Below are 22,356 nucleotides of genomic sequence, written 5' to 3'. Positions count from 1 at the left end.
ACAACAGACAAGCACGGCGCGTGTCAGAAGGCCGTTAGGATACTCTGGAGGTGGTCCTCCCCTGGACACGTGTAAGCAATCCATCCAAGCCAGACGTCCTTCGCTCCCAAGATCCAACGGCCCAGATTTAGAGGTAACTACCCCTAAACCCTACCTTTGGGCTATATATACCCCCAAGGCTGAAGGGTTTAGGGGTTAGAAAAATATACACTCTTGCACACTCACTCTCTCTCATATATCCATACACACGCAACAACCTTTCCATTACATACATACATCTTCATCTCCTCCAAAACCATGTTCTTATTCTTACACCGGAGGCGCCGTGGGAGCCAAATCCCCCTTCCGGTGTTGTTTTGCAGGCGCCCAACCAGCAGCTACACCTCACTTATACCCAGAAGGTCCAGGAACGGCGTCGGACGGAGCCGCCCGCTCACCGGAGTTATCATTTGGCGCTAGAAGGAGGGGCGCTCCATCCTTGGGTCTCGGTGCCCCTGGATTCATCTTCATCAGCAAACTCTTGAGAGAGTCCACTTTTAAGCCTGTAAGAACACAATCAACCATAACCTTTCTTGAATATGAATGCTCATTTTAGCCACATTTGTGTGCACTCGTCACTTTAGGCCACGTTTGTATGAGCCCGCTCTTGTTTGTTAATTTTGGTTATTTAGGGTTTGATAATCTTGATAGTCTTGAAGCCTGGGGTTTAATAGTCTTGATAGTTTTAAAACCCAGAACTGCTTTAGCTTGCATATTTTCTTTGTGTTCTAGAGCATGCTGTCCTTTTTTAGTATTATTGTTAGCAAAGCCCAGAAAGTTTGTTTGCTATTATTGTGGAAATTTTTTGTAATCTGTAAAAAAGCAACCTCAGATCCACATTTGTAGCCTCAAATCTTGGTCAGTTGTTTGTACAATTGTGGTAATGGCAAGACCAGGAAAAAGTACCGCTGGTAGGCCCTCCGCCAGTACCCATATTCAGGATCAGGACCCCTCTCAAGTTCAAGAACCTGGAGGAGACAGGGAGACCCTCCAGGAGAAATCACTGACGCAGCATACCCCGGTCAGGGATGCCAGAAATGTCATAGAGCTCAATCTGTACAAGTACACCAATGTTCCAGTTGCAGAGGAGCATATGGCTAATTTAACAAGCCATGAACTTGCTGAAGCAATCAGGCTCTACAGAGACGAACAAGCCCGGGCTCAAATAGAATTTGAACAAGATGATGAGCAAAAAGAGTCCGGGGATTCCCAGCAATCCAGGAGATCTGTCTTGGACCGAATCGGAACTAAGGCAAAAAGAATCAAAAAGAGCCTAGTAAGAAGGAGACAGAAGCAACCAGAAAGAAAAAGTTAGAAGAAATCAGAGAACAGATAAGAAAGGAAGAAGAGGCAAAGTTGGAGCAAAAAATTCATAAAAGAATGCAGCTGGAGGAGGAGAGGCTCCTAGCTAAAACAAGAGGCAAAAGAACACGGAGGGACCCTACCCCCGAGCTCATTTCTGATGACGAAGTGGAGGGCCAGAAAGATCTTAAAGACATGATTTATGAGCTTCAGAGGAAAATGGAGAAAGATTCCGGGTTGGAAGTTGGGGAGACCCTCATGCCCTTCAGCCACTCCCTAGAAGCCATCCCTCGACAGAAAAACCTCAAACACTACAACTTCGACTCTTTCGATGGACTGGGGGATCCGGAAGAGCACCTCAACTACTTCGAATAAATAGCTCAGATATACTATTACAATGACTTAAACAAATCCAGATTTTTCGCCTCGACCCTAAAAGGGGGGGCTCAAAGATGGTTCAGCAGGATCCCATCAAGAAGCATTCACTCCTGGAAAGAATTCAGAGGAGCCTTCCTTAGAAGATTCAGAGCCAATAAAATGCATGAAATGCACATGTGCCACCTGGAGAAAATCCGCCAGTATGATAACGAAGCACTCTCAACTTATATGCGGAGATTCCAGGAAGCCATCAACAAGGTTTCGAATCTCGATGAAAGGGAGGCTCTAAGCATATTTCGAAGGAACCTGAATTCAGAACGCAGTGAGAGGTATATTGTGGAGTTGATAAACAAAGAGCCCTAAAGCCTGGCCGCTGCTTATTCTATGGCAGCCCGGTTCATAAAAGAAACAGACGTTCTCCAGGCGATGAGAATGACTCGGAATGGAGGAAACAGGAACAAATCTTCTGATGACCGACCGAAAGGGGGTTACCATAAGGAGAAAAAGTTCAAACAAAGCAACCAAACCCAGCAGACAAATGTTATACAAAACACTCCAATATTTCAAAGATTGGGTCGAAAGACAGAATCCAAAAGCGATCCCGGTCCACCTAGGCAGGCGAGGGAGCCTAGGCAAGAGCTAGAGTGGACATCACTAAACAGGACCCGGGATGAAATTCTGAAAGAGATCAAGGGAAAGCCATTCTATTATCCTCCAAAGCAATGCAGACTCCCCCAGAGAGCAGGCCTTACAACAGGCAGTGCGACTATCATGAAATCCATGGGCACAAGACTGAAAATTGTCTCTCTTTAAAATACTTCATTGAAGATCAAATCAAGAAAGGCAACCTGAATCAATACATCTCAAGGGAGACAAATCAGAGAGAAGAAAGGCAAAGGAAGGGTAATAATATAATAAATGTGGTCCTAGGAGGGTCGCACTCTCCCCCTAGGAGCCCGGGCTCAGGAGATGAGGTGTTCTCCGTCCAATCCTACCCGGAGATGATGATCTCATTCAGCAGCAAGGATTATGAAGGAGTCAACCCGAATCACAATGAAGCCTTGGTTGTAACACTTGATATCTTTGACAACGAAGTAAGAAGGATGTTGATTGATAATGGATCTTCAGTAAACATACTCTTCAAGCATACTGTGGATAGGATGAAGCTTGGGAGCTTACGCTCCAATGAATGCCAAGAGGACCCTCTGTATGGGTTCGGGAACAACTAGGTCCTGATCCAGGGAACTTTATACTTGCCAGTCATATTTGGATCGGGCCCAAACCAAGTTACCCATGTAATAAAGTTCTACGTGATCAACACTCCTTCATCCTACAACGGCATAATCGGGCGGTCAGCCCTGACCATGATCCAAATAATCACCTCCATATCACACTTGAAAATTAAATTCCCAACTCCAACCGGGGTAGGAGAAATCAAGGGGGACTATGAGGTAGCTGAAAGATGCTATAGCCAGGCTCTGGTAATGGCTGAAACTCATCAAGACAATAAAAGAAAGGCCGTGGTACTCCGGAAACAGCAAAGTATTAAGAAATATCGCCCCCACTCAAGGGATGATACGAGAAGAGAAGTTCAGATCATAGAGTCCCTCTCAGATCCGAAAGCAACCAAACCAAGCCTAGAAGAGCAAAAAAGCAACCAAGTCACAGAAGAGATTGAATTGAGCCTAGGCCTTGGCCAAACCAACCCTACTGTGCAAGCAACCAACCCTGAAACAATTGAAGTAGGGGAAAACAACCAAAAAGAGATGACAACCCAGGGTCAAATCTATATGAAGAAGAATACAGAGGCCCGGATCCACCAAATGGTATCAAATATGGATCAATCCAAGATAGAGGTTGCTGTAGAAACGGAAACAATTCTGATCAATACAAGCGATCCTCCCAAGAAGATAAAGATAGGATCCGGGCTCAAGGCTAATTTCAGAAAAGACCTGGTATCGCTACTCCAAGGGTACTCTGACATATTTGCTTGGACCCCAAGAGACATGCCCGGGTTGGATGAATCCATAACGATGAATAGCTTGGACGTCAACCCAGAGAGGAAGCCAGTCAAGCAAAAGAGAAGAAATTTTGCCCCGAAAAGGCAGAAAGTAATCGATGAAGAAATTGAGAAACTACTCAAAGCTGGAATAATATGCGAAGTCAAGTACCCGGAATGGCTGGAAAATGTAGTGATGGTGAAAAAATAAACGGAAAATGGAGAATGTGTATCGATTACACAGACTTGAACAGTGCATGCCCCAAAGACCCCTACCCCTTGCCAAATATTGATCAATTGATCGACGCAACTTCTGGGCACGTAATGCTAAGTTTCATGGACGCCTACTCGGGGAACAACCAGATTAAGATGAATCCCAAGAATATCCTAAAGACAGCCTTCATCACCCACAGGGCGGTCTATGCCTATGTGATGCTGCCTTTCGGATTGACTAATGCGGGAACAACATATCAAAGAGCAATGAATAAAATCTTCAAAGACCAGATTGGAAGGAACCTGGATTCCTATGTTGACGACATGATTGCAAAGTCCACAAGCATCCCCGGTCACATAGGAGACCTAAGAGAATGCTTTGACAACTTGAGAAAATACTCACTCAGGCTCAATCTAGAAAAGTGCACATTCGGAGTAGGGGCAGGAAAATTTCTTGGATTCATGATAAACAACCGGGGAATTGAAGCCAACCCAGAAAAGATAAAGGCCATCCAGGAGATGAAGCCTCCCAGAACACAAAAGGATGTGCAGAAGCTAGCAGGGTCACTGGCAGCACTCAGAAGATTCATTTCAAAGCTAGCTGAAAGATGCCTACCCTTCTTTGACCTATTAAAAGGAGCAACCAACAAGAGAGAAGTTAATTGGAGCCCAGAATGCCAAAGCGCATTTGAAGAAATCAAAAGGTACCTTTCTCAACCCCCTGTGTTAATTAAAGCCCAACCCGGGGAGCCCCTATCCCTTTACCTATCAGCAGGGGCCCTGGTAGTCGGAGCAGCCTTGATCAGGGAAGAGAATGGCAAACAACAACCAGTTTATTATGTGAGCCAAGTGCTAAAAGATGCGGAGACCCGATACCCAAGGCTAGAAAAGTTTGCTTTTGCCTTGGTCACAGCATCTAGGAAGCTCAGGCACTACTTCCAGGGAAGAGAGATACGGGTTGTAACTAACCAACCCTTAAGGAAGATAATACACAAACCAGATGTCTCGGGGAGGTTGGTAAATTGGGCAGTTGAGCTAAGTCAGTTCAATTTGAGTTTCATTCCTAGAACAGCAATCAAAGCCCAGGCTCTAGCTGATTTCATCATAGAGTGCAATTTCCCGGAAGAAGAGCCTATTCCCATGAACATTGACCCTGGAAGAAACAATGATCAAGACATATGAGCCTGGGCTCTCAAAGTTGATGGTTCTTCAACCAATGAAAGATCAGGATCCGGGCTCATCCTAAGGAGCCCAAAAGGATTCACAATCCAAACAACAATCTCCTTTGGCTTCTCAGCAACAAACAACCAGGCAGAGTACGAGGCCTTGATTTCAGGGTTGAAGCTAGCAAAAACACTCAGGATCCAGGATCTCAAAATCTACAGTGACTCCGAGATCGTGGTAAAGCAAACAAACGGCGAGTACATAGCCAAAGATCCAGTTCTATCCAAGTACCAGGCTCTGGTCCAAAGCTACCTCGCCTCCATAACAAAAACCCAAGTCATCCAAATCTGCAGAGAGGAGAATTCAGAAGCTGATGCACTATCTAAACTTGTTCAAAATTCATCAGACCTGGATTGCTCCGTCTACTTCGAAGAATTGCAGAAACCAAGCATAGAAGCTGAAGAGATCATGGAAATAGACAACAGCCCGAATTGGATGACTCCATTTATCAACTACCCGGAGAAGGGAGAGCTCCCGGAGGATAAAGGGAAGGCTCAAAGTTAAAAGCCAAAGCTTCAAAATTCTTCATCGAAGAGGGTATACTCTATCGCCGGACCTTCTCCTCCCCAATCTTGAAGTGCATAGGCCCAGGGGAAGCACAGTACTGTCTTATGGAAGTCCATAAAGGAATATGCGGGGATCATATGTCCGCAAAAGCCCTAGCTCACAAAATCATAAGACAAGGGTACTACCAGCCTATCATCCATAAGGATGCAACAGACTTCGTGAAAAAGTGCAAGGAATGTCAGCTTTTCAGCAATGTGACCAGGATGAGCCCAGTCATACCTTCTTCAGTCTTGTCACCAATCCCATTTGTTGTATGGGGAATTGATATCATGGGACCCTTCCCCAGGGCCAGAGGAGACCTCAGGTACTTACTAGTCTCAATTGATTATATGACAAAATGGGTAGTAGCAAAGGCAATGAGAACAATAAACCAGCAAGATTGCATCAAATTCACAGATAACATTCTAATGAGGTTCGGGATCCCGAGAGTACTAGTCTCAGACAACGTACCACAATTCGTTGGTTCAGAATTCAAATCCTACCTTCAAGAACGGGGTATCCGACACAAGAAGTCATCTGTAGCCTACCCTCAAGGGAATGGCCAAGTTGAAGTAACAAATCGAATACTACTCAGGGGGATAGAGAAGAGGCTCAGGGAAAGCAAAACCAAATGGCCAGAAGAATTGCTTAATGTACTCTGGGCATACAGAACAAGCCCCCGAACAAGCACAGGAGAAACCCCCTTCAAGCTGGCTTATGGAACTGAAGCCATGCTACCAATTGAAGTAGGATCCCCCTCCCATCGAGCAATCAACTTTGATGAGATAGCAAATGAGGAGGGGCTCAGGATAAATATTGAGCTAATTGATGAAGTCCAAGACCAGGCGGTGGCAAGAATGGAAAAGTATAAAGAGAAAACCAAAGAGCACTTCAGCAAGAAGTCCCGGATCAAAAATTTTCAAGTTGGAGATGTTATTTCTAGAGAACTAACAATGAGATTTACAGAAGGGGGGTTGAATGTAAATCTCAAAACTTTTTCAAGTTTTGAGCAGTTTATAAAGACTGTGTGTTCTAGATGAACAAGTGTGTGAATTGCTTTAAGCTGATACAGACAGATATATATTCAAACACAAATGTAAAGAACACAATAAACCTTTAAAAACTTTTCTGGTGGATTTGTTGTTCCACCAGAGATGGTATTTCAGAAATTCTGTGATCTAAGAATTTGATCACAGCTGCATCCTAGTACAAACTAGATAATTTTTCTCTCAAGATTTTTCTAAACAGCTCTGGAAAAATTCTTATCTAATTACTAGCTACTACTTGGTTTATATATTACAAAGTTTACAAGTGAAGACAAGGATATATAAAATAATAAAGTAAGATCTCCACTTGTTTCTTCTCCAGTTCACTCCAGTACTTTGTTGACTTAATGTCTCTTTATACTAGAGTAGAACGGCTGCTTTTTCTGATGTTCCTGAAATTAGGCTGCCACATTTCAGTTATCTCTGTTCACCCACGTGCCTCTGTTTGTAGGTACAACTACCACTTATCAACGGTTAATCAACAGAACATCCGTTGAAGCTTTCATCCGTTGATGCACTCATCCGTTGAAGGATGTTATCCGTTGAAGCTTTAGAGACATCCGTTGAAGCTTAGCTTCTCATCCGTTGAAGGTCTTTAAGTCATCCGTTGATACCACTTCATTTATACAAAATTACAAGGCATGAAATATTTACAATTGGCCTTCCTATCTGCATATCTTCTAGTAGTCAACATGACTCATAGTTTCTCTCAACTTCTAAGAATTACATCTTAAATACAGAGACTGAAATATGCTACAACACTAGACTTATTTCTAAGTAAAGCTACACCATCAACGGATAGCCAAAGTGGTCTTATCCGTTGAGGCTACAGACACTGAATTTCTACTTAAGTGTTTTGTTAAACATATCATCAAACTAATGCACATATATTCCTAACAGGAGACTTGGTCCTTCGAGACACGGAAGCTTCAGATCCCACCAACACTGGGAAGCTAATGCCAAGGTGGGAAGGCCCATATAAAGTCAAGGAAGTTCTAAGGCCAGGAACATACAAGCTCATGAACATGGATGAATCTGAAATACCAAATACATGGCATGGACTCAGGCTCAGAAAATTTTATCAGTAGAAGAAGCAACCAAAAGCAACCAAAACTTGTAGCCTATTGCAAGCAACCACTCTATGATACTATATTTTTTACGAAGAAAATTTTCAATTCAATGAAAAGAATTTCCCTTTCTTAGAAAGTTATTACTTTTAAATTACTGGTAAACAAAGCAAAAACAATCCGGATATAGACTAATATCCTAATTCAAAGCAAAAAACAAAAGCAACCACTATTTGCTTAGAAAATTTCTAAGTAAATAGAGCAAACATCAATCCGGTCACGGTATCATACCCGGATTGAAAGCAAATGTGTAAACAAAAAGCAACCCGGATAAGCATTCGAATCCGGGTCAAAACAACCATTATGTACTAATATTTTCCAAGTACATAAAGAAAACAAGCAAACATCAACCCGGGTGGGTATCAAACCGGATTGAGAGCAAAATTCACAAGCAAAAAGCAACCCAGATAAGCATTCGAATCCGGGTTAAATCAACCATTATGCACTTGGATCATTCTCTAAGGACATAAAGCAAAAAAGCAAACACCAACTCGGGTTGAAATAACCACCACGTACTTATATTTTCTTGGTACGTAAAACCAACAAGCAAACATCAACCCGGGTGGGTATCATACCCGGATTGAAAGCAATCTCAAAAGCAAAATAAAAAATTACAAGCATTCAAATCCGGATACGGCTTCATACCCGGAACAACCCGGATATAAACCAAATCCGGATCAGGCGCATTTGCGCAAGGATCCGGGCAGCTCATGATAACAAAAAAAACTACAGATGGAAGAAAAACAAATATTTTTTACAATTTAAGAGAGGGTCAAGGAAACGAGAGTAAAATTAAAAGCATAATCCGGATTGCGACCAACCCGGAACAAATTCAAATATTATAAACGACCCAAGTTCAAGTACGAAAATCACAAATCCTAGTAAAAGTAAAAATACAGGGCTGGGCCCGAGAAACTTGTAAAGACTGATCCGGATCTAAAGGAAGCTGGGGGTGGGGTCGTCGTAGGGTTCCGGTTCCCCCTGACCCTGCTCTACTGCAGCCTTCGCAGCAAGGAACTCCTGGATGAAGCTCTCCCAAGATGCCAAGGGGTCAGTCTTGATATGACGCTCAACAACCACCCAGGATCTGCGGACTTCAGGAACCCCGGCCTGGGCGACCTCAAAATCATAAACATCGCTGGCCTTGAATTCGACAATTATAGCCTCCCTGTTCAAGTTTTCCTTGGCGGCAAGTTCAGCCTTGAGCCTCTATACCTCCTTGGAAAGTCCCTCAGCCCGGTCCTCTGAATCCTTTAGCTTATCATTCAACCCGGACTCCACCACACGAAATCCCTCCCGGGCTTCCCCCAGCTCTCCCTGTAGAGTATCAGCCCGTATCTTCTCGGTATTGGTCCGGTTGTTGGCTTCTCGGATCTCCGTGTAGGCAACATCTGAGCATATAGATATGGCACTCTCGAGCTGAAAAAAGACAGAAATCGACTAAGTACAAAAAAAGAATGGGGGACGCAATCCGGAACCAAAGGCATGGAAATTTTGGATACCTGTCCCCATTGCCCGGTGACCCTTTTTAGAGCTGCAGCCATGCTGTATCCCTCCACCTCCTCATAGTCATCTTGGGAAGGAATACTAGACATGAACCCGGTTAGGTCAACCAGGCTCTTTGTCCCTATCCTGATGAGACCCCCGACCGGGCCCTTCCCTTCCGAATCACAAACGACCCGGTCAACAACGACAGCTTTTCCGCGGGGACGCTTTCCCGGGGCGGACTTCCTTTTCTTCGAAGGAGGGTCCTCAGAGATCTCCTGGACATCCGGGTCCTCGTTCAAAGCAACGTCGCCCGGACTGGGCACGTTCCGGGGGGCAGAAGACTCGGCACCACCCTCGGCATCCGCAGATCCGGATCCAGTACCAGGGGGCCCTTTGGTTGTCTTATATGCCAATCCCAAGGAGTTGAAAGCTGCTGCATAAGCCGAAGAAGATATTATCGCTCTGGATGCAGGGTTGTAATGCGGAAAACCTGAAAGATTGGAAAAGAAAACTATCAGCACAGAATTAATATACATGCAAAGACTACCAAATTCGGAAAAAAATACTACAGTAAACCTGGGTCAAGGGATAACAAAGCTAAATTTACCGTGACCGGACCATGGGAAGACACTGTATTCAAAAAAGCTACAAATACGAAAGCAGAATGAACGTTGGTCCGTATCATCTGAAAAACAAAGGACCCAGATCAAAGACCAAACAAAGACTGCACAATAATAATTAAAGTTAAAAGAAAAAGGAACCGTAATCCGGATCGCCAAGCAGGGATGGAGACCCGGATCACGAACAAAACATTTTTAAGAAAAACTTACATCCGAGTTGGAATAGCAGTTTATGGTTCATAAAGGTATCCCGGGTCGGCTGGAACCCGAGACTACCACAAAATTTCCTAATCTGATCTACAGCCTCCCCCTCTAAGATCTCCGGGTTGAACTTTGTCTTAACTTCCCCGGTTGTAAAATATGGGAGAAACTCCAGGTCGAAGCCCTTCAACATCAAAATCTCCCCGTTCCAGTATTTCAACGAGGTCTGGTGCATAACCGGTTTGGACCTACCCGGACCAAAGCCGCACTCTGCTACCCGGAACTTGAGCTCATAAAACGGTTTCTGGCTCGATCTAGAGAGATAAAAAATCTGGTGGAACAACTTGAAGGTGGGCAAGAGTCCGGCCTTGTTGCAGCAAGCTATGAACCAGGTCATAGACTTAATTCCGTTTGAAGTTATTTGCATTGGGGATATCCTGTATACGTACTTGCACAAATGCTTGATAAATATGTGGCAGCGAGGACTCCACCCGGATCTTAGGTGCTCCAGCCAGACCGGAACGAAACCGTCCGAAGGGCGATGGAAAATCCTCTCATGGGGCTCGGGCCACCTCCAAGCGATATCAGGAGTTAACTGAAAGGAAGCCCGGATTGCCTTGTCCATGTCATCCGGATCGGCTTCAGCATAGAAATCCTTCAGCTGGTAATGATCCCGGCTGATCCCAAACGCAGCAAAAGCTGCCTGCAAAGCACCTTGGTCGTACACACCCGGGTGGCCATCCTCGTGCCTCTCGTATCTAATCCGGGCGTAATAAACGCTATCTTCGAACCCGGGTGGCTTTCTGACAAAATGGTACTTGATATCGGACCAGTGGCCCTCTGGTGTAAAGATGATCGAATTCTATGGAAGCCTCTTGAACCGGAAGCTCGTGATTGTTCCCACAGATCCGGACCCTTTCCTCACCATCTCGCCCCAGATCTGTTCTCTACCAGATGAATCTGGGTCGCTCTCTTCTTCAGAAAAGTTGGGGTAGCAGTTATAAACTTTCCTAGCTCGCTCCTTGGTCCGGACCATATACCTATTAAAATGAAGGTCAGTCAGCCTGGGCCCTACAGTTTTTATTTGTCTTGCTAATCGGTCCGGATCAGGTACGTTATGTTAGTTTTACCATAACCTAATGATCCGGACCACTAATGCAAGTCCAACCCGGAAAAATATCAACGATCCGGATCATGATAACTACAAGCCAAAAAATATCAAAAATTATAGACCCGGATCCCGGTGGCAAGCACCCCGATCCGGATCCAAAGCAACCAAAAACAGCTTAAAAAACCAAGTCATATAATTCTACCCAAACACCTCCCCCAGATCCGGATCCTATACCTTCAACCCGGATCAAAATCGATAACCCAAACCCACAAACAACAAGATTGAGAATTAAAAACCAGGATATTGAACTTTTGCATATACACACAACTATTTCCTTCCAAGAACACGAAAAACAGCCCATAAAAATCAACAAATCGACATCAAACCAAACCAAAAACAAACCAAAAACGCCAGAAAAGCACAGATCTAAACACTTTTAAACACCAGAATCAAACAAAATCAAACACAACCACTACTAAAATAAGAAAAAAAAAGGGGTATCTACTATCAAGTCGAAGCATAAAAAATCGAAGAACAAAAAGTAAGAACAAAATCGAAGACAAAAACCGAGGAATAAAACGAAGCAGAAAATGAAGGTCTTACAAATTAATGGAAGATCGAAATAGAGGCCGGAGACACAACGACAACAATCAACCACAGGCACCGCGTTTTGCAGAAAAGCGAGAGAGAAAAGGAAGAAAAATAAATGACTTTTCGGCTTCTTTTGGTAGAATAAAAAAGAAAAGAAGGGGGATGTGGAGTCTTTTATAGAGAGACGGAGAGAGAGAAAACCCCCTGTCACGTGGCAGAACCGGATTGGAAGAAAAAACGGTTACAAAAAATAAAAATAAAAGACATGTATATATACACATGTATGTATATATACATCAAAGCACATTTAAAACCCCATAATCATTATGGGCCGAACTTTTAGGAGGTAACTGCCTGAAATTCAAAATCGAAGGGGGGAAAATGAGCAAAACCGTTTGAAAATCCCAAACCTTTCGAATTCCATAGCCCAAGACCCTGGTCAATATCCCTAATCCGAATCATTGTCAACCAGATACATTTTTGAAGCACCTACTCTACCTTAATCCGGATTGGCATCTACTACACCAGATCCGGATTGGGGGCAACCAGGAGCAGAAAATTTTCTGAAGCAACTATTCTACCCTAATCCGGATTGGCATCTACTACACCAGATCCGGATTGGGGGGCAACCAGGAGCAGAAATTTTCCGAAGCAACTATTCTACCTTAATCCGGATTGGCATCTACTACACCAGATCCGGATTGGGGGGCAACCAGGAGCAGAAAATTTTCTGAAGCAACTATTCTACCCTAATCCGGATTGGCATCTACTACACCAGATCCGGATTGGGGGGCAACCAGGAGCAGAAAATTTTCTGAAGCAACTATTCTACCTTAATCCGGATTGGCATCTACTACACCAGATCTAGATTGGGGGGCAACCAGAAGCAGAAAATTTTCTAAATCTAATCTACCCTAATCCGGATTGGCATCTACTACACCAGATCCGGATTGGGGGGCAACCAGTAGCAGAAATTTTTCTCCTAAGGCAAATATGCAATCCTACTCTACTCCCTCATCCAGAAAATCTGCATAAGGGAGTAGAGGGCAAATGATAGGGTATAAGAGACCCGGATAGGCGTCAACCTGGACTAAAGGAATACATGCTCAACTAACCTACTAAGACCCCCTCTCCCAGGCCAATCAAGCATAGGAGCCCAGGCCCGGGTCTATCCTATTACCCGGATCCGGATCCACCTGCATACCCCGATCCGGATCAGGGCTAAGACCACCATGAGGGGGGACCCAGCAAACGCATGCACATCCCACAACCCGCCAAGGAAGGGTACGTGGGCACGTGACTATGACAGCTATCAACAACCAACACACCAGACAAGCACGGCGCGTGTCAGAAGGCCGTTAGGACACTCTGGAGGTGGTCCTCCCCTGGACACGTGTAAGCAATCCATCCAAGCCAAGCGTCCTCCGCTCCCAAGATCCAACGACCCATATTTAGAGGTAACTACCCCTAAACCCTACCTTTGGGCTATATATATCCCCAAGGCTGAAGGGTTTAGGGGTTATAAAAATATACACTCTTGCACACTCACTCTCTCTCATATATCCATACACACACAATAACCTTTCCATTACATACATACATCTTCTCCTCCAAAACCCTGTTCTTATTCTTACACCGGAGGCGCCGTGGGAGCCAAACCCCCCTTCCGGTGTTGTTTTGCAGGTGCCCAACCAGCAGCTACACCTCACTTATACCCAGAAGGTCCAGGAACGGCGTCGGACGGAGCCGCCCGCTCACCGGAATTATCAAACAAAGTTAACTTGATTTCGATGACGTGAATTCGAAGATACCAAATTACTTGATAACAAAGTTAACAATACTAAAATAAATATATATTTTCATAATTGACTACATATACCTAATTAAAAAATACATAGGTTTTCTACCGTCCAACATATATAAAAGTACTGTATGTACCTGACAAAAAAAGTAATGTATGTAAAAAATTAAAAAAATTATTTAAAAATATTATAGAACAAAAGAACAATTAATACATAAAAATATGAAATAAGACTAAGATTGTCCATGCTTGACACGGGTTATAAGTTAGTATAATTAAAATTAGATACAAAGATATATGTTTTTAATGAGATTTATTACATTTTTCTCTTTTGATCAGAAGGATGATAAAACTTGACACTTTTAATTAACACGAAACTCTAATCACTTGGATGTATAGCGAATAAGAATGTATTACCACATCTAATCACTTCGATGTATTAGCCACCTTCTCATTTGGTCATAGGATAGTGTATAAACTGATCATTTTTAGAAACTTGTGTTGATGTATATATATGTAGAGTAAAATTTGCAGAGACTATTCGCGAACAAATAACTACAAGCTCTTCCACGTAGCTCTTCGCGAACCGAGCTGTTCGTGAGTAAGCTCGAGTTCGGCTCGTTAAATGCTCGATTCGACTCAGTTCGTTAAGGGCTCGACTCGGTTCGATCAAAACTCGGCTCAGCTTGGTTCGTTAAGGGTTCAGTTCGGTTTGATCAAAACTCAGCTCAACTCGGTTCTGTTACTTCCACCCTCCTCTGTATTAAGAGTCTTTCTCCTATCCTAATACCTTTGTGTATTGATATAGATTACTTTCTTCCAACTTTTTCAAGTATTTACTTTCTTCCAGCTGGTGATTTTCCCGTAATTAGATTTAGACCCATGCATGCATCTACCATTTCAAACGTGAGATGTGACCATAGTCTCTGTATGCGTACGAGGAGTGGTTTCTGAAATTGACTGCTTTGGAATCATCATGTCTGCCTCTCTTTTTAGCACACTCATTAGATTAAACACTGAACTAACGGTGGTGATTTGAAAATGTTAAACAGTTGAGTTTTTTTTTTGTCAGAGTTAGGGAGTTGTCAGAGTTAAACTATCTTACTTCTCCGTCACGTCTCTTGGATGCTATCACTACATAAAAACGCACATTTCTGACCACCATATTTGGTCTGAAATGTCCGTTTTTCTTGTAGCGTATCTACCATCCCTGCAGTCCATTTTCCCTAGTCAGCAACAGACACCTCCCTGGACACTCCTTCTAACCATTGTTCAATACTTCCAAGTTTAATCAGTAGAGTTGTCTTAACTCGAGATTTTCGCAAGCATCCTACAGAACTCATCCTCAATGAACTCCTTTTCATACGTATGTTGTTAAGATGAAGTTCGTGAGACAGGGTGACTAAATATTTGAGCACAAGAGAACAATGAAGCAATAACTCATTCTGGGGTTATTTTCTTTTATAATTTGTTAAATCTACTGGACAATCTGCGAAAACATAACTAAAAATGACACCAATCATCGAGTGCGTAAGTTATAAAATTGATAACAAGCTCGTGTTCGATTTCCTGCAACAACACGATTTTACATGATTTACATTCATTAAATCTAGTTTCTTTGGTTTCCTAGTACCAGACAACAGAAAATATTAGTAATAAACTCTTTGTATCAAAACATAACCATGACACTTTTGTTATTTTGGAATAAACAAGGTATATTTATGTTAAAGAGTATAAGATCATATTCAGGTCTTTCTCTACAACCTTAGGGTTTTAGACGGACGGGTTACTTAACATAGTTTGTTAAAGAGTATAAGATCATGTTCGAGTCTTTCTCTACAACCTTAGGGTTTTAGACAAACTGGTTACTTAACATAGTATCAGAGCTCGGTTGGTTACTTAACAATTGATTTATTTTGCCTTGCCTTAAGCAATTATATATGTAAAGATATTACAAGAAACTGTACTATGATCCTTTTACTTTATTCATGTCTTGTGACATTGCACACACACTCCAGAACAAATCAAACTTCACAGTAACCATCTTCCTAGTGACCTTGTCTGTCATTCACGAGCAACGACCACCACTTGCTTACCGACGTTACGACCAGAGAAAAGCCCAAGCACAGCTGCAGGAGCACTCTCCAGGCCTTCAGCTGTGTCTTCCATGTATTTTATCTTCCCCTCCTTAATATATGGCAGAACCAACTCCAGAAACTTGGGATAAAGATGGTAGTAATCAAATACGACAAACCCTTCAAAGCGGAGTCGCTTTGTAATAACGTCCAGTAAGTTGTGTATGCCTTCAGGCTTTTCAAGGTTGTACTGAGAGATCATCCCACACGCAGCAATGCGTCCATGGGGTCTCATGTTAACAAGCACTGCATCGAGCATCTTTCCTCCAACATTCTCGAAGCAAACGTCAATGCCGTCAGGGAAGTACCTATCAGAAGAGCAACAATAAAACAATGGGAATTAGTATCTTAGTTTTAGCAACTCGAGAAAGATACAGGTTATAAACTAGTATTAAAGTTGAGTTTCTCAATGCTTTTATTAGAATTTCATATAAAGATTCAGTTGAGACTTCCTCTAACACCTTAAGATTATAGATGAGCTGGTTATTCAACATGACATCAGAGCTCAAGCAATTTAAAGCTGAAGCAAGACATTCAATATATCTAAATCCTCAAACCTCAATGTGTTAGAGAATGACCGCCATTTCCAGGATCTTATATTATTCTAACACTCCCCCTCACTCGAAAGCCTATTTATGGGTCGAAGAGTGGATAACGGGAAGCCCATTTATGGGTCGAAGAGTGGATCATGGACGCCCATCTCTGGGGCATAAATTTGCCTTTAGAAAATGGCCATTTCCAGGATCTTATATTATTCTAACAACTTTAACATGAATCCAATGGCGAGGGAAGATTATCATGTTTAAATTATATTGTTAAGATGACCATCCTAATGAAAGAAGTTGAAGAAAAAATATGGACCTTTTCAATGCTGCAGTTAGGTCTTCCTCTTCCTTGTAGTTAAAAGCTTCATCGAATCCAAATTTATTCTTCAAAAGGTCAACCTTACGAAGAGAGAAACAAAATGCAGAAAACACGACATCTTAGCACACAGAGCTTAAGTTAGAGGCACCATAATATGTTCAATAAGATTGCTTCAAATGTAAGGACAGAACATAGGCTGCAACCTTTTCTTTGCTTCCTGCACTGCCAACAACATAGCACCCCAAAAGCTTTGCAAACTGTCCAACAAGTTGACCAATTGCTCCAAATGCTGATGACACAAAAACAAATTCTCCTTTCTTTGGGGCAGCCACCTCGTAGAAACCAGCGTAAGCAGTCATTCCTGGCATACCTACAAAAATGACAATACGAAGTCTTTACAGGATCTAGCTTAATACAACTTATTAACATTCATGGGCTCTATAAGTTTAATTAGAAATAGCTTCAAAGTCTAATGCAACTCTGATTGAGTTTCCAGAGGTCCCATCTGCATGTAATTTGGTGAACAATATGATACACTAGTAATCTGTTAAGTAACCAGTCGTACTAACTAAAACCTAACCATGTTAAGTAACCAGTCGTACTAAAACCTTAAGGTGGTAGACGAAGACCCGAATATGATCTTATACCATTCAACGTAATCATCATTAAACAAATAGAAACGCGATTATTATGGAAAAAGGAGCAAACAAAAGCCTGCACCATGAACACAACCATTTGAAATCAATGTTGCATAACACAATAAGTAAATGACATATATACCTAATAACCCTGTGTAGTAGGAAAGAGGCACATCAGTGTGCTCTATCTTAAACAAACTGTCTGCATCTGTAATGAAGCTATACTCTTCCATTCCAGTAAATCCCCAAACCAAGTCATCTTTCTTGAACTTCGGCGTCCCTGAATCCAGCACTTTTGCCACCCCATATACCTCAATAGGCTGCAAATATTACCAAACAAAGGTTACTACATTTCAAAACATACATTCAAATACTCCAATTATACACTATGTAATACAGATATAACATCGCTTTTAGCACCACCATTGAACTTGCTCTAACAATGTATATACTAAGACTACCTGACCAGGAGTGTAGGAGTCAATATAGCCACGATCAGATTTGCTCATACGATAGCGTATAAACGGATCAATAGACAAATAAAGATTCTTAACAACAATCCCATGAGAACCATGAGGCACATTCAAGCTCATTTTCGAAACTTGAGTAACCATATCACTCTCTTTAGGGTAACCTGTGCTTATGTATTCCTTCAGTAAAATCTGCTTGTTCTGCACCATTTCACCCATTTCTGAACAATGATACTGATCGAAATTATACTGGGTTTTTGTTGTTTATATTTGGTTGATGGATTCAGAATAGCTTCGATATATATAGTGTTAGAATATAAGATCCTGCAAAGGGCCATTAGATGAGATTATTCAACATGGTATCTCAGGCTGGTAGATGGCTCACACCTGATATTTTAGAGTGATCGGTTCCTTAACGTATAGTAAAGTGACTTCACTATCTGCAGACACTATTTTTGTTGTTAAGCTGTGATGACGTGAGGAGTGACTACTTTTGCATGTTCTAGAGCCATTCTACCAAACCACAATCAGAACATCTCCTTCCATGTCACCAAAGTTGCCAATAATATTGCCTAATCATAAAAAAAATTGATAAATTTATTATCAAATTTTATTCAATAGTAATAGGGTGTTGCAAGTACATTCAAAGCAAACTGAAATGAAATAAGTAGAATTCAGTTATTTATTTTTAAAAGATAATAAAAACACAAATAAATTTCAAAAAAGTAATAAATTTGTTAATTGCTCTTATTTTAATGTATAATAAAAAAAAAGAGTTTAACGTTTCTCTAAGCCCACCAACAAATATATATACCAGGCCATTTGACATTTTTTGTTTACACTAAAATCCGAGTTGGTTGCTAGGATAGAGACCTAATTCCTCAAGTAAATTGCTCGTATTAGTTTTTGATTTAATTCAACTTTATAGACATTCCTCAAGTAAATTGCTCTTATTTTTTAATAATAAAAATATAAAATTTTATTTACAAAATATCTAGCTAGCTAGATTTGTCCTTCTTAGAACAAATTTTACTTATAATTTACCTTCACCCAATTTACATTTTTATTTTACCTAAAAACGTTACATTTCTTTTTCATTTTAGACCATTCCGTTAATTTTGCCTAAAAACGTTAATTTTAGGGTTTCATTTTGGTTAATCGTTCACTAATTTTGAAGTTAAGAATGTATAGATCGTTCAATTTTGAGTTCACATGTAATTATTTCATGATTTTTGGGTTATAATTTTGTGTTCCCCGGAAAAATAGATGCACTTGTGTTCTCCATTTTTTTGACTGATTATGTGATTATTTGTTAGTATAAGTTGGTGTAATAGTCTTGTAGGAGTGTATTAGTTCATATGTATTAAGTTTAATTGAGTTTTAAATCAATTTTGCTATTACCGGATTTTAAATTCGTCGAGATTTTTTAATAGAATTCGACGGAATCATTGAGAATCAATTTGGTTATGATTGTTGTTACTAGATATGAATTGTTGAGTTTGTAGAGTGATTTGTACCGAAAATTATAGAAAACAGAACCGATTTGATCATGAATTGGCTTGGCCGAAAATGAAAGGTCACCGGAACGGTGCAAGTTTGTGGGCTGTCCAGATTCCGGCACCACTTTCTTCTTTTTTCGATTGATTTAACGGAAAGAAGTCAAACTTAACGAAATCGGATAGAATTCAATACAAAATTAAAGTTAGTGACAAAAAAATAAAAATGTAAGTTGAATAGTAAATTTTTAAAGAAATAAATAATTGAGCCATAACAACATTGATTTCCTCGACTCACTCTATTGTAGGGTAACTCTAAATAACTCCTCTTAGATTAAACATGTGGGCTGCTCTTCTTTTTGGTGCTGCTCCCAATTTTCTTGGATATGGTGGTGTGGCCTCTTGCTGGAGGGCCACCTGTGAGTTGAGTTCATTTGAGATGATGGAAGAGTTTACATGTTTTACTTTGTGTTTATAGTTTGCATCTTTTTTCCTTCTTATGTTTCAATGTTTTACTTTTTAATATTTTTCTTTTATAATTTTCAAAATTAATTTAACTTTTTGAGGCATTGTGCAATAGAAAGTCAAACCCAACCTTTTTTTTTGGAATTTTATACAAATTAATATTTGGTATTTTTTTGGTATTTGAATAAATAATTTTAATATTTGGAATGGGAACCTTGTTAATTTACTCTATACTATAGATGGCTAAATCATAGCATTCTCATAGATTTCATATCATTCATCCATTTTGATGGAGGAGGATTTTCGGTGCATATTAAGAGTGTGATTAATGCGAGAAGAACAAAGGCATGATCGCGTCAAGTACTGCTTGATCATGCTGTTGAGAATATCTGATGGCATGCTCACGCCGTTGGATTGCATGAACGTGCCAAAACTGCAAAATACAATAGTGATTATTGAGGACAAGATGGGAGATATTGCATACTCATGCTCAAATCTGCTAAAATTTGCATGACGACGCTACTTTTAATTATTATTTATTTTTAGTTATGATTTATTTTTATTCATTTTAGGATTTTCTATTTTTATATAAACAATCTTACGATGTACCATATGAATAATCTTTTATTGAAATTAAAATGCTACAGAATTTTCTCTTCTTTCACGTGGATTCAAGAAAACCCTTGTAAATTCAAGATTTGTATTATGAATTTAAGGTTTTAAAGAATTTCGAGAGTATTTGCGAGTATTAGCGCCTGCTTATCCTAATCAATGAAACTAAAGTTTCAGGTTCTAGTGCTCCACCCCAATCTCTAATCAAATGAAATGTCAAAAATTTTGAATGAACCAGCTACTCTAACAACAAAAAAGTCAAATTTTATTTATAAGAAATACCTACTTTTTTGCCATGAATCCATGATGATAATACCCATGCATGCATTTACCATTTCTTTTTTTGTATAGTCTGCAGAGGGGAGGAGTGGTCTCTGAAATTATCAAGTTACTTCTTTGGAATCATCTGGCTGCTTCTTTTTTTCCTAACTTGTGCTTCATATTGTTTTAGTACTACTGCAATCTGCAGTTAGAAGCCTTTGAACATGACTAGAAGATGAGACCTTCCTTAATTAGCGTTCTTTGACATCGTCAATTCTTTGCATTTGGTCGTCATTTAGCTATTTAAACCGCTTCAATAATCCATAAACATTCATCAACCCTACAAATATTAGACTCTAATAATGATGAAATAGTGAAGGCTGGAGTGTGTATATACAGACCAAACAGTGCCAGAAAGACTCTAATAATGATGAAATGTTAACAAATATGTACAATAAAGTGCACTATGAGAAGATTTTTAAAAAAATAAGAATGGCTAATAGAGTAATTATAGTACTATAAGTTTGTAGAAAAAATATACTCTCTCCGTCCGTCCCAATTTATCTGTCTTGTTTCACTTTTGATGGTCAAACTGACTCAACTTTTACCGTAAATAAAAATTTATTTTTTTATTATTCTGAAAAACTGAAAAATACATTTTAATGTAGATTAAACATACTTTCTGATAACTTAATTTTTATAAATATTTTTGATAACATATTATGTGAACTTTTTGGTCAAAATTCGGTCAATTTGACCGCAAAAAGTCAAACAAGACAGATAAATTGGGACGGAGGTAGTAGCTTATTTACAAATCTAACCAAGAAGTTCTTTTTATCTTTGTATTTGAAAATAAAATAACTTTTAATCAATAAAACAAATATCAATAATCAAATATCATTTTACTTGACGCGGAAACTTCACTTCAATATCAATTAGAATTAAAAATGACTTACTGAGCAATCGGAAACTAACATATTTAGTTCACCTTCTTGGAAAAAATCTATAATTATTGAAAGATAATAATTATTTCAACAATTTTTTTTCCATATTCTTATCGGAATTTGAATGTACCAATCAAGGAAGAAAAAAGGTAAGCAAAAATGAATTTTGTTGTTGACCTGTTAATTATTAAAAGCCATCGTGTGATCAAATACCCTATTGTTTAGAAGAATTTTCTAAGTGTCTGTGAGCACCCAACAAGCGAGAAATTTATAAAATTAAGTCATTTTAATTGGTTCCTTGCACAAAAAATACACCAATTAGGATCATAAATTTCGTGTTTAATATGTGTCGTGGGTACATGATAAATAAACCGTGTTCTCAAAGACATATTTGTTTTAAAATTTTCAAAGATGTGCCCATTTGAATCTCAATTTTTTTTTAAACAAATCCGTTCTCACAGAAAAACTTTTTTTTACAATTATAAACTTCTTTTTAATATTAAGGGGAGCCGAACACCTCCGATATTATGTGACAATTAGCATTTTATTCGTGTTACGCATCGATATTTTTTTAATAAAATTTTATTAAAACGATTACATATATCATTGAAAATATGAGATGAAATTAATGTGTTTGTATATTACAAATTAGTAGATTACTTTTTTATTAAAAAAATATATCATATAATACAAAAATAGAATATTTTTAGTAAAAAGGAAAATTTCCCAATGTTCCCCGTTTGAGGGCGAGGACTGTCTGAATTTTTGTCACCAAGTTCACTAAG

At 40.0% G+C, this 22,356-nt stretch overlaps 2 protein-coding genes across 2 annotated transcripts; one reads left to right on the top strand and one right to left on the bottom strand.

Annotated features, from left to right (window-relative positions):
* Nucleotides 1–2,441: 2,441 nt before the first annotated feature.
* On the top strand, nucleotides 2,442–2,948 carry LOC141661298 (uncharacterized). The gene has a single exon (XM_074468282.1). The coding sequence runs from the start codon at nucleotides 2,442–2,444 to the stop codon at nucleotides 2,946–2,948; it is 507 nt and encodes a 168-aa protein (XP_074324383.1).
* A 12,633-nt stretch (nucleotides 2,949–15,581) lies between these two features.
* LOC141723304 (2-alkenal reductase (NADP(+)-dependent)-like) lies at nucleotides 15,582–18,091 on the bottom strand. The gene is made up of 5 exons (XM_074525101.1): nucleotides 17,785–18,091; nucleotides 17,466–17,643; nucleotides 16,889–17,055; nucleotides 16,683–16,765; nucleotides 15,582–16,129 (listed from the first exon to the last, which is right to left on the bottom strand). The coding sequence occupies exons 1-5, from the start codon at nucleotides 18,010–18,012 to the stop codon at nucleotides 15,751–15,753; spliced, it is 1,035 nt and encodes a 344-aa protein (XP_074381202.1). The 5' UTR covers nucleotides 18,013–18,091; the 3' UTR covers nucleotides 15,582–15,750.
* Nucleotides 18,092–22,356: the final 4,265 nt, after the last annotated feature.

This window comes from Apium graveolens, chromosome 5 (assembly GCF_009905375.1).
Source record: "Apium graveolens cultivar Ventura chromosome 5, ASM990537v1, whole genome shotgun sequence".
In the NCBI taxonomy this organism is placed as follows: Eukaryota; Viridiplantae; Streptophyta; class Magnoliopsida; order Apiales; family Apiaceae; genus Apium; species Apium graveolens.
The sequence above is the reverse complement of the archived record's forward strand: the minus strand, read 5'-3'. Positions and strand labels throughout refer to the sequence as shown.

Excerpts from the sequence above, each read along its gene's own strand:
- LOC141661298 (XM_074468282.1), top strand. The coding sequence starts at position 2,442 with ATGCAGACTCCCCCAGAGAGCAGGCCTTACAACAGGCAGTGCGACTAT.
- LOC141723304 (XM_074525101.1), bottom strand. The coding sequence starts at position 18,012 with ATGGGTGAAATGGTGCAGAACAAGCAGATTTTACTGAAGGAATACATA. Across the intron at positions 17,056-17,465 it reads CTACTACACAGGGTTATTAG|GTATGCCAGGAATGACTGCT; the intron begins GTATATATGTCA and ends TCATTTTTGTAG. Across the intron at positions 16,766-16,888 it reads GTGCAGGAAGCAAAGAAAAG|GTTGACCTTTTGAAGAATAA; the intron begins GTTGCAGCCTAT and ends TCTCTTCGTAAG.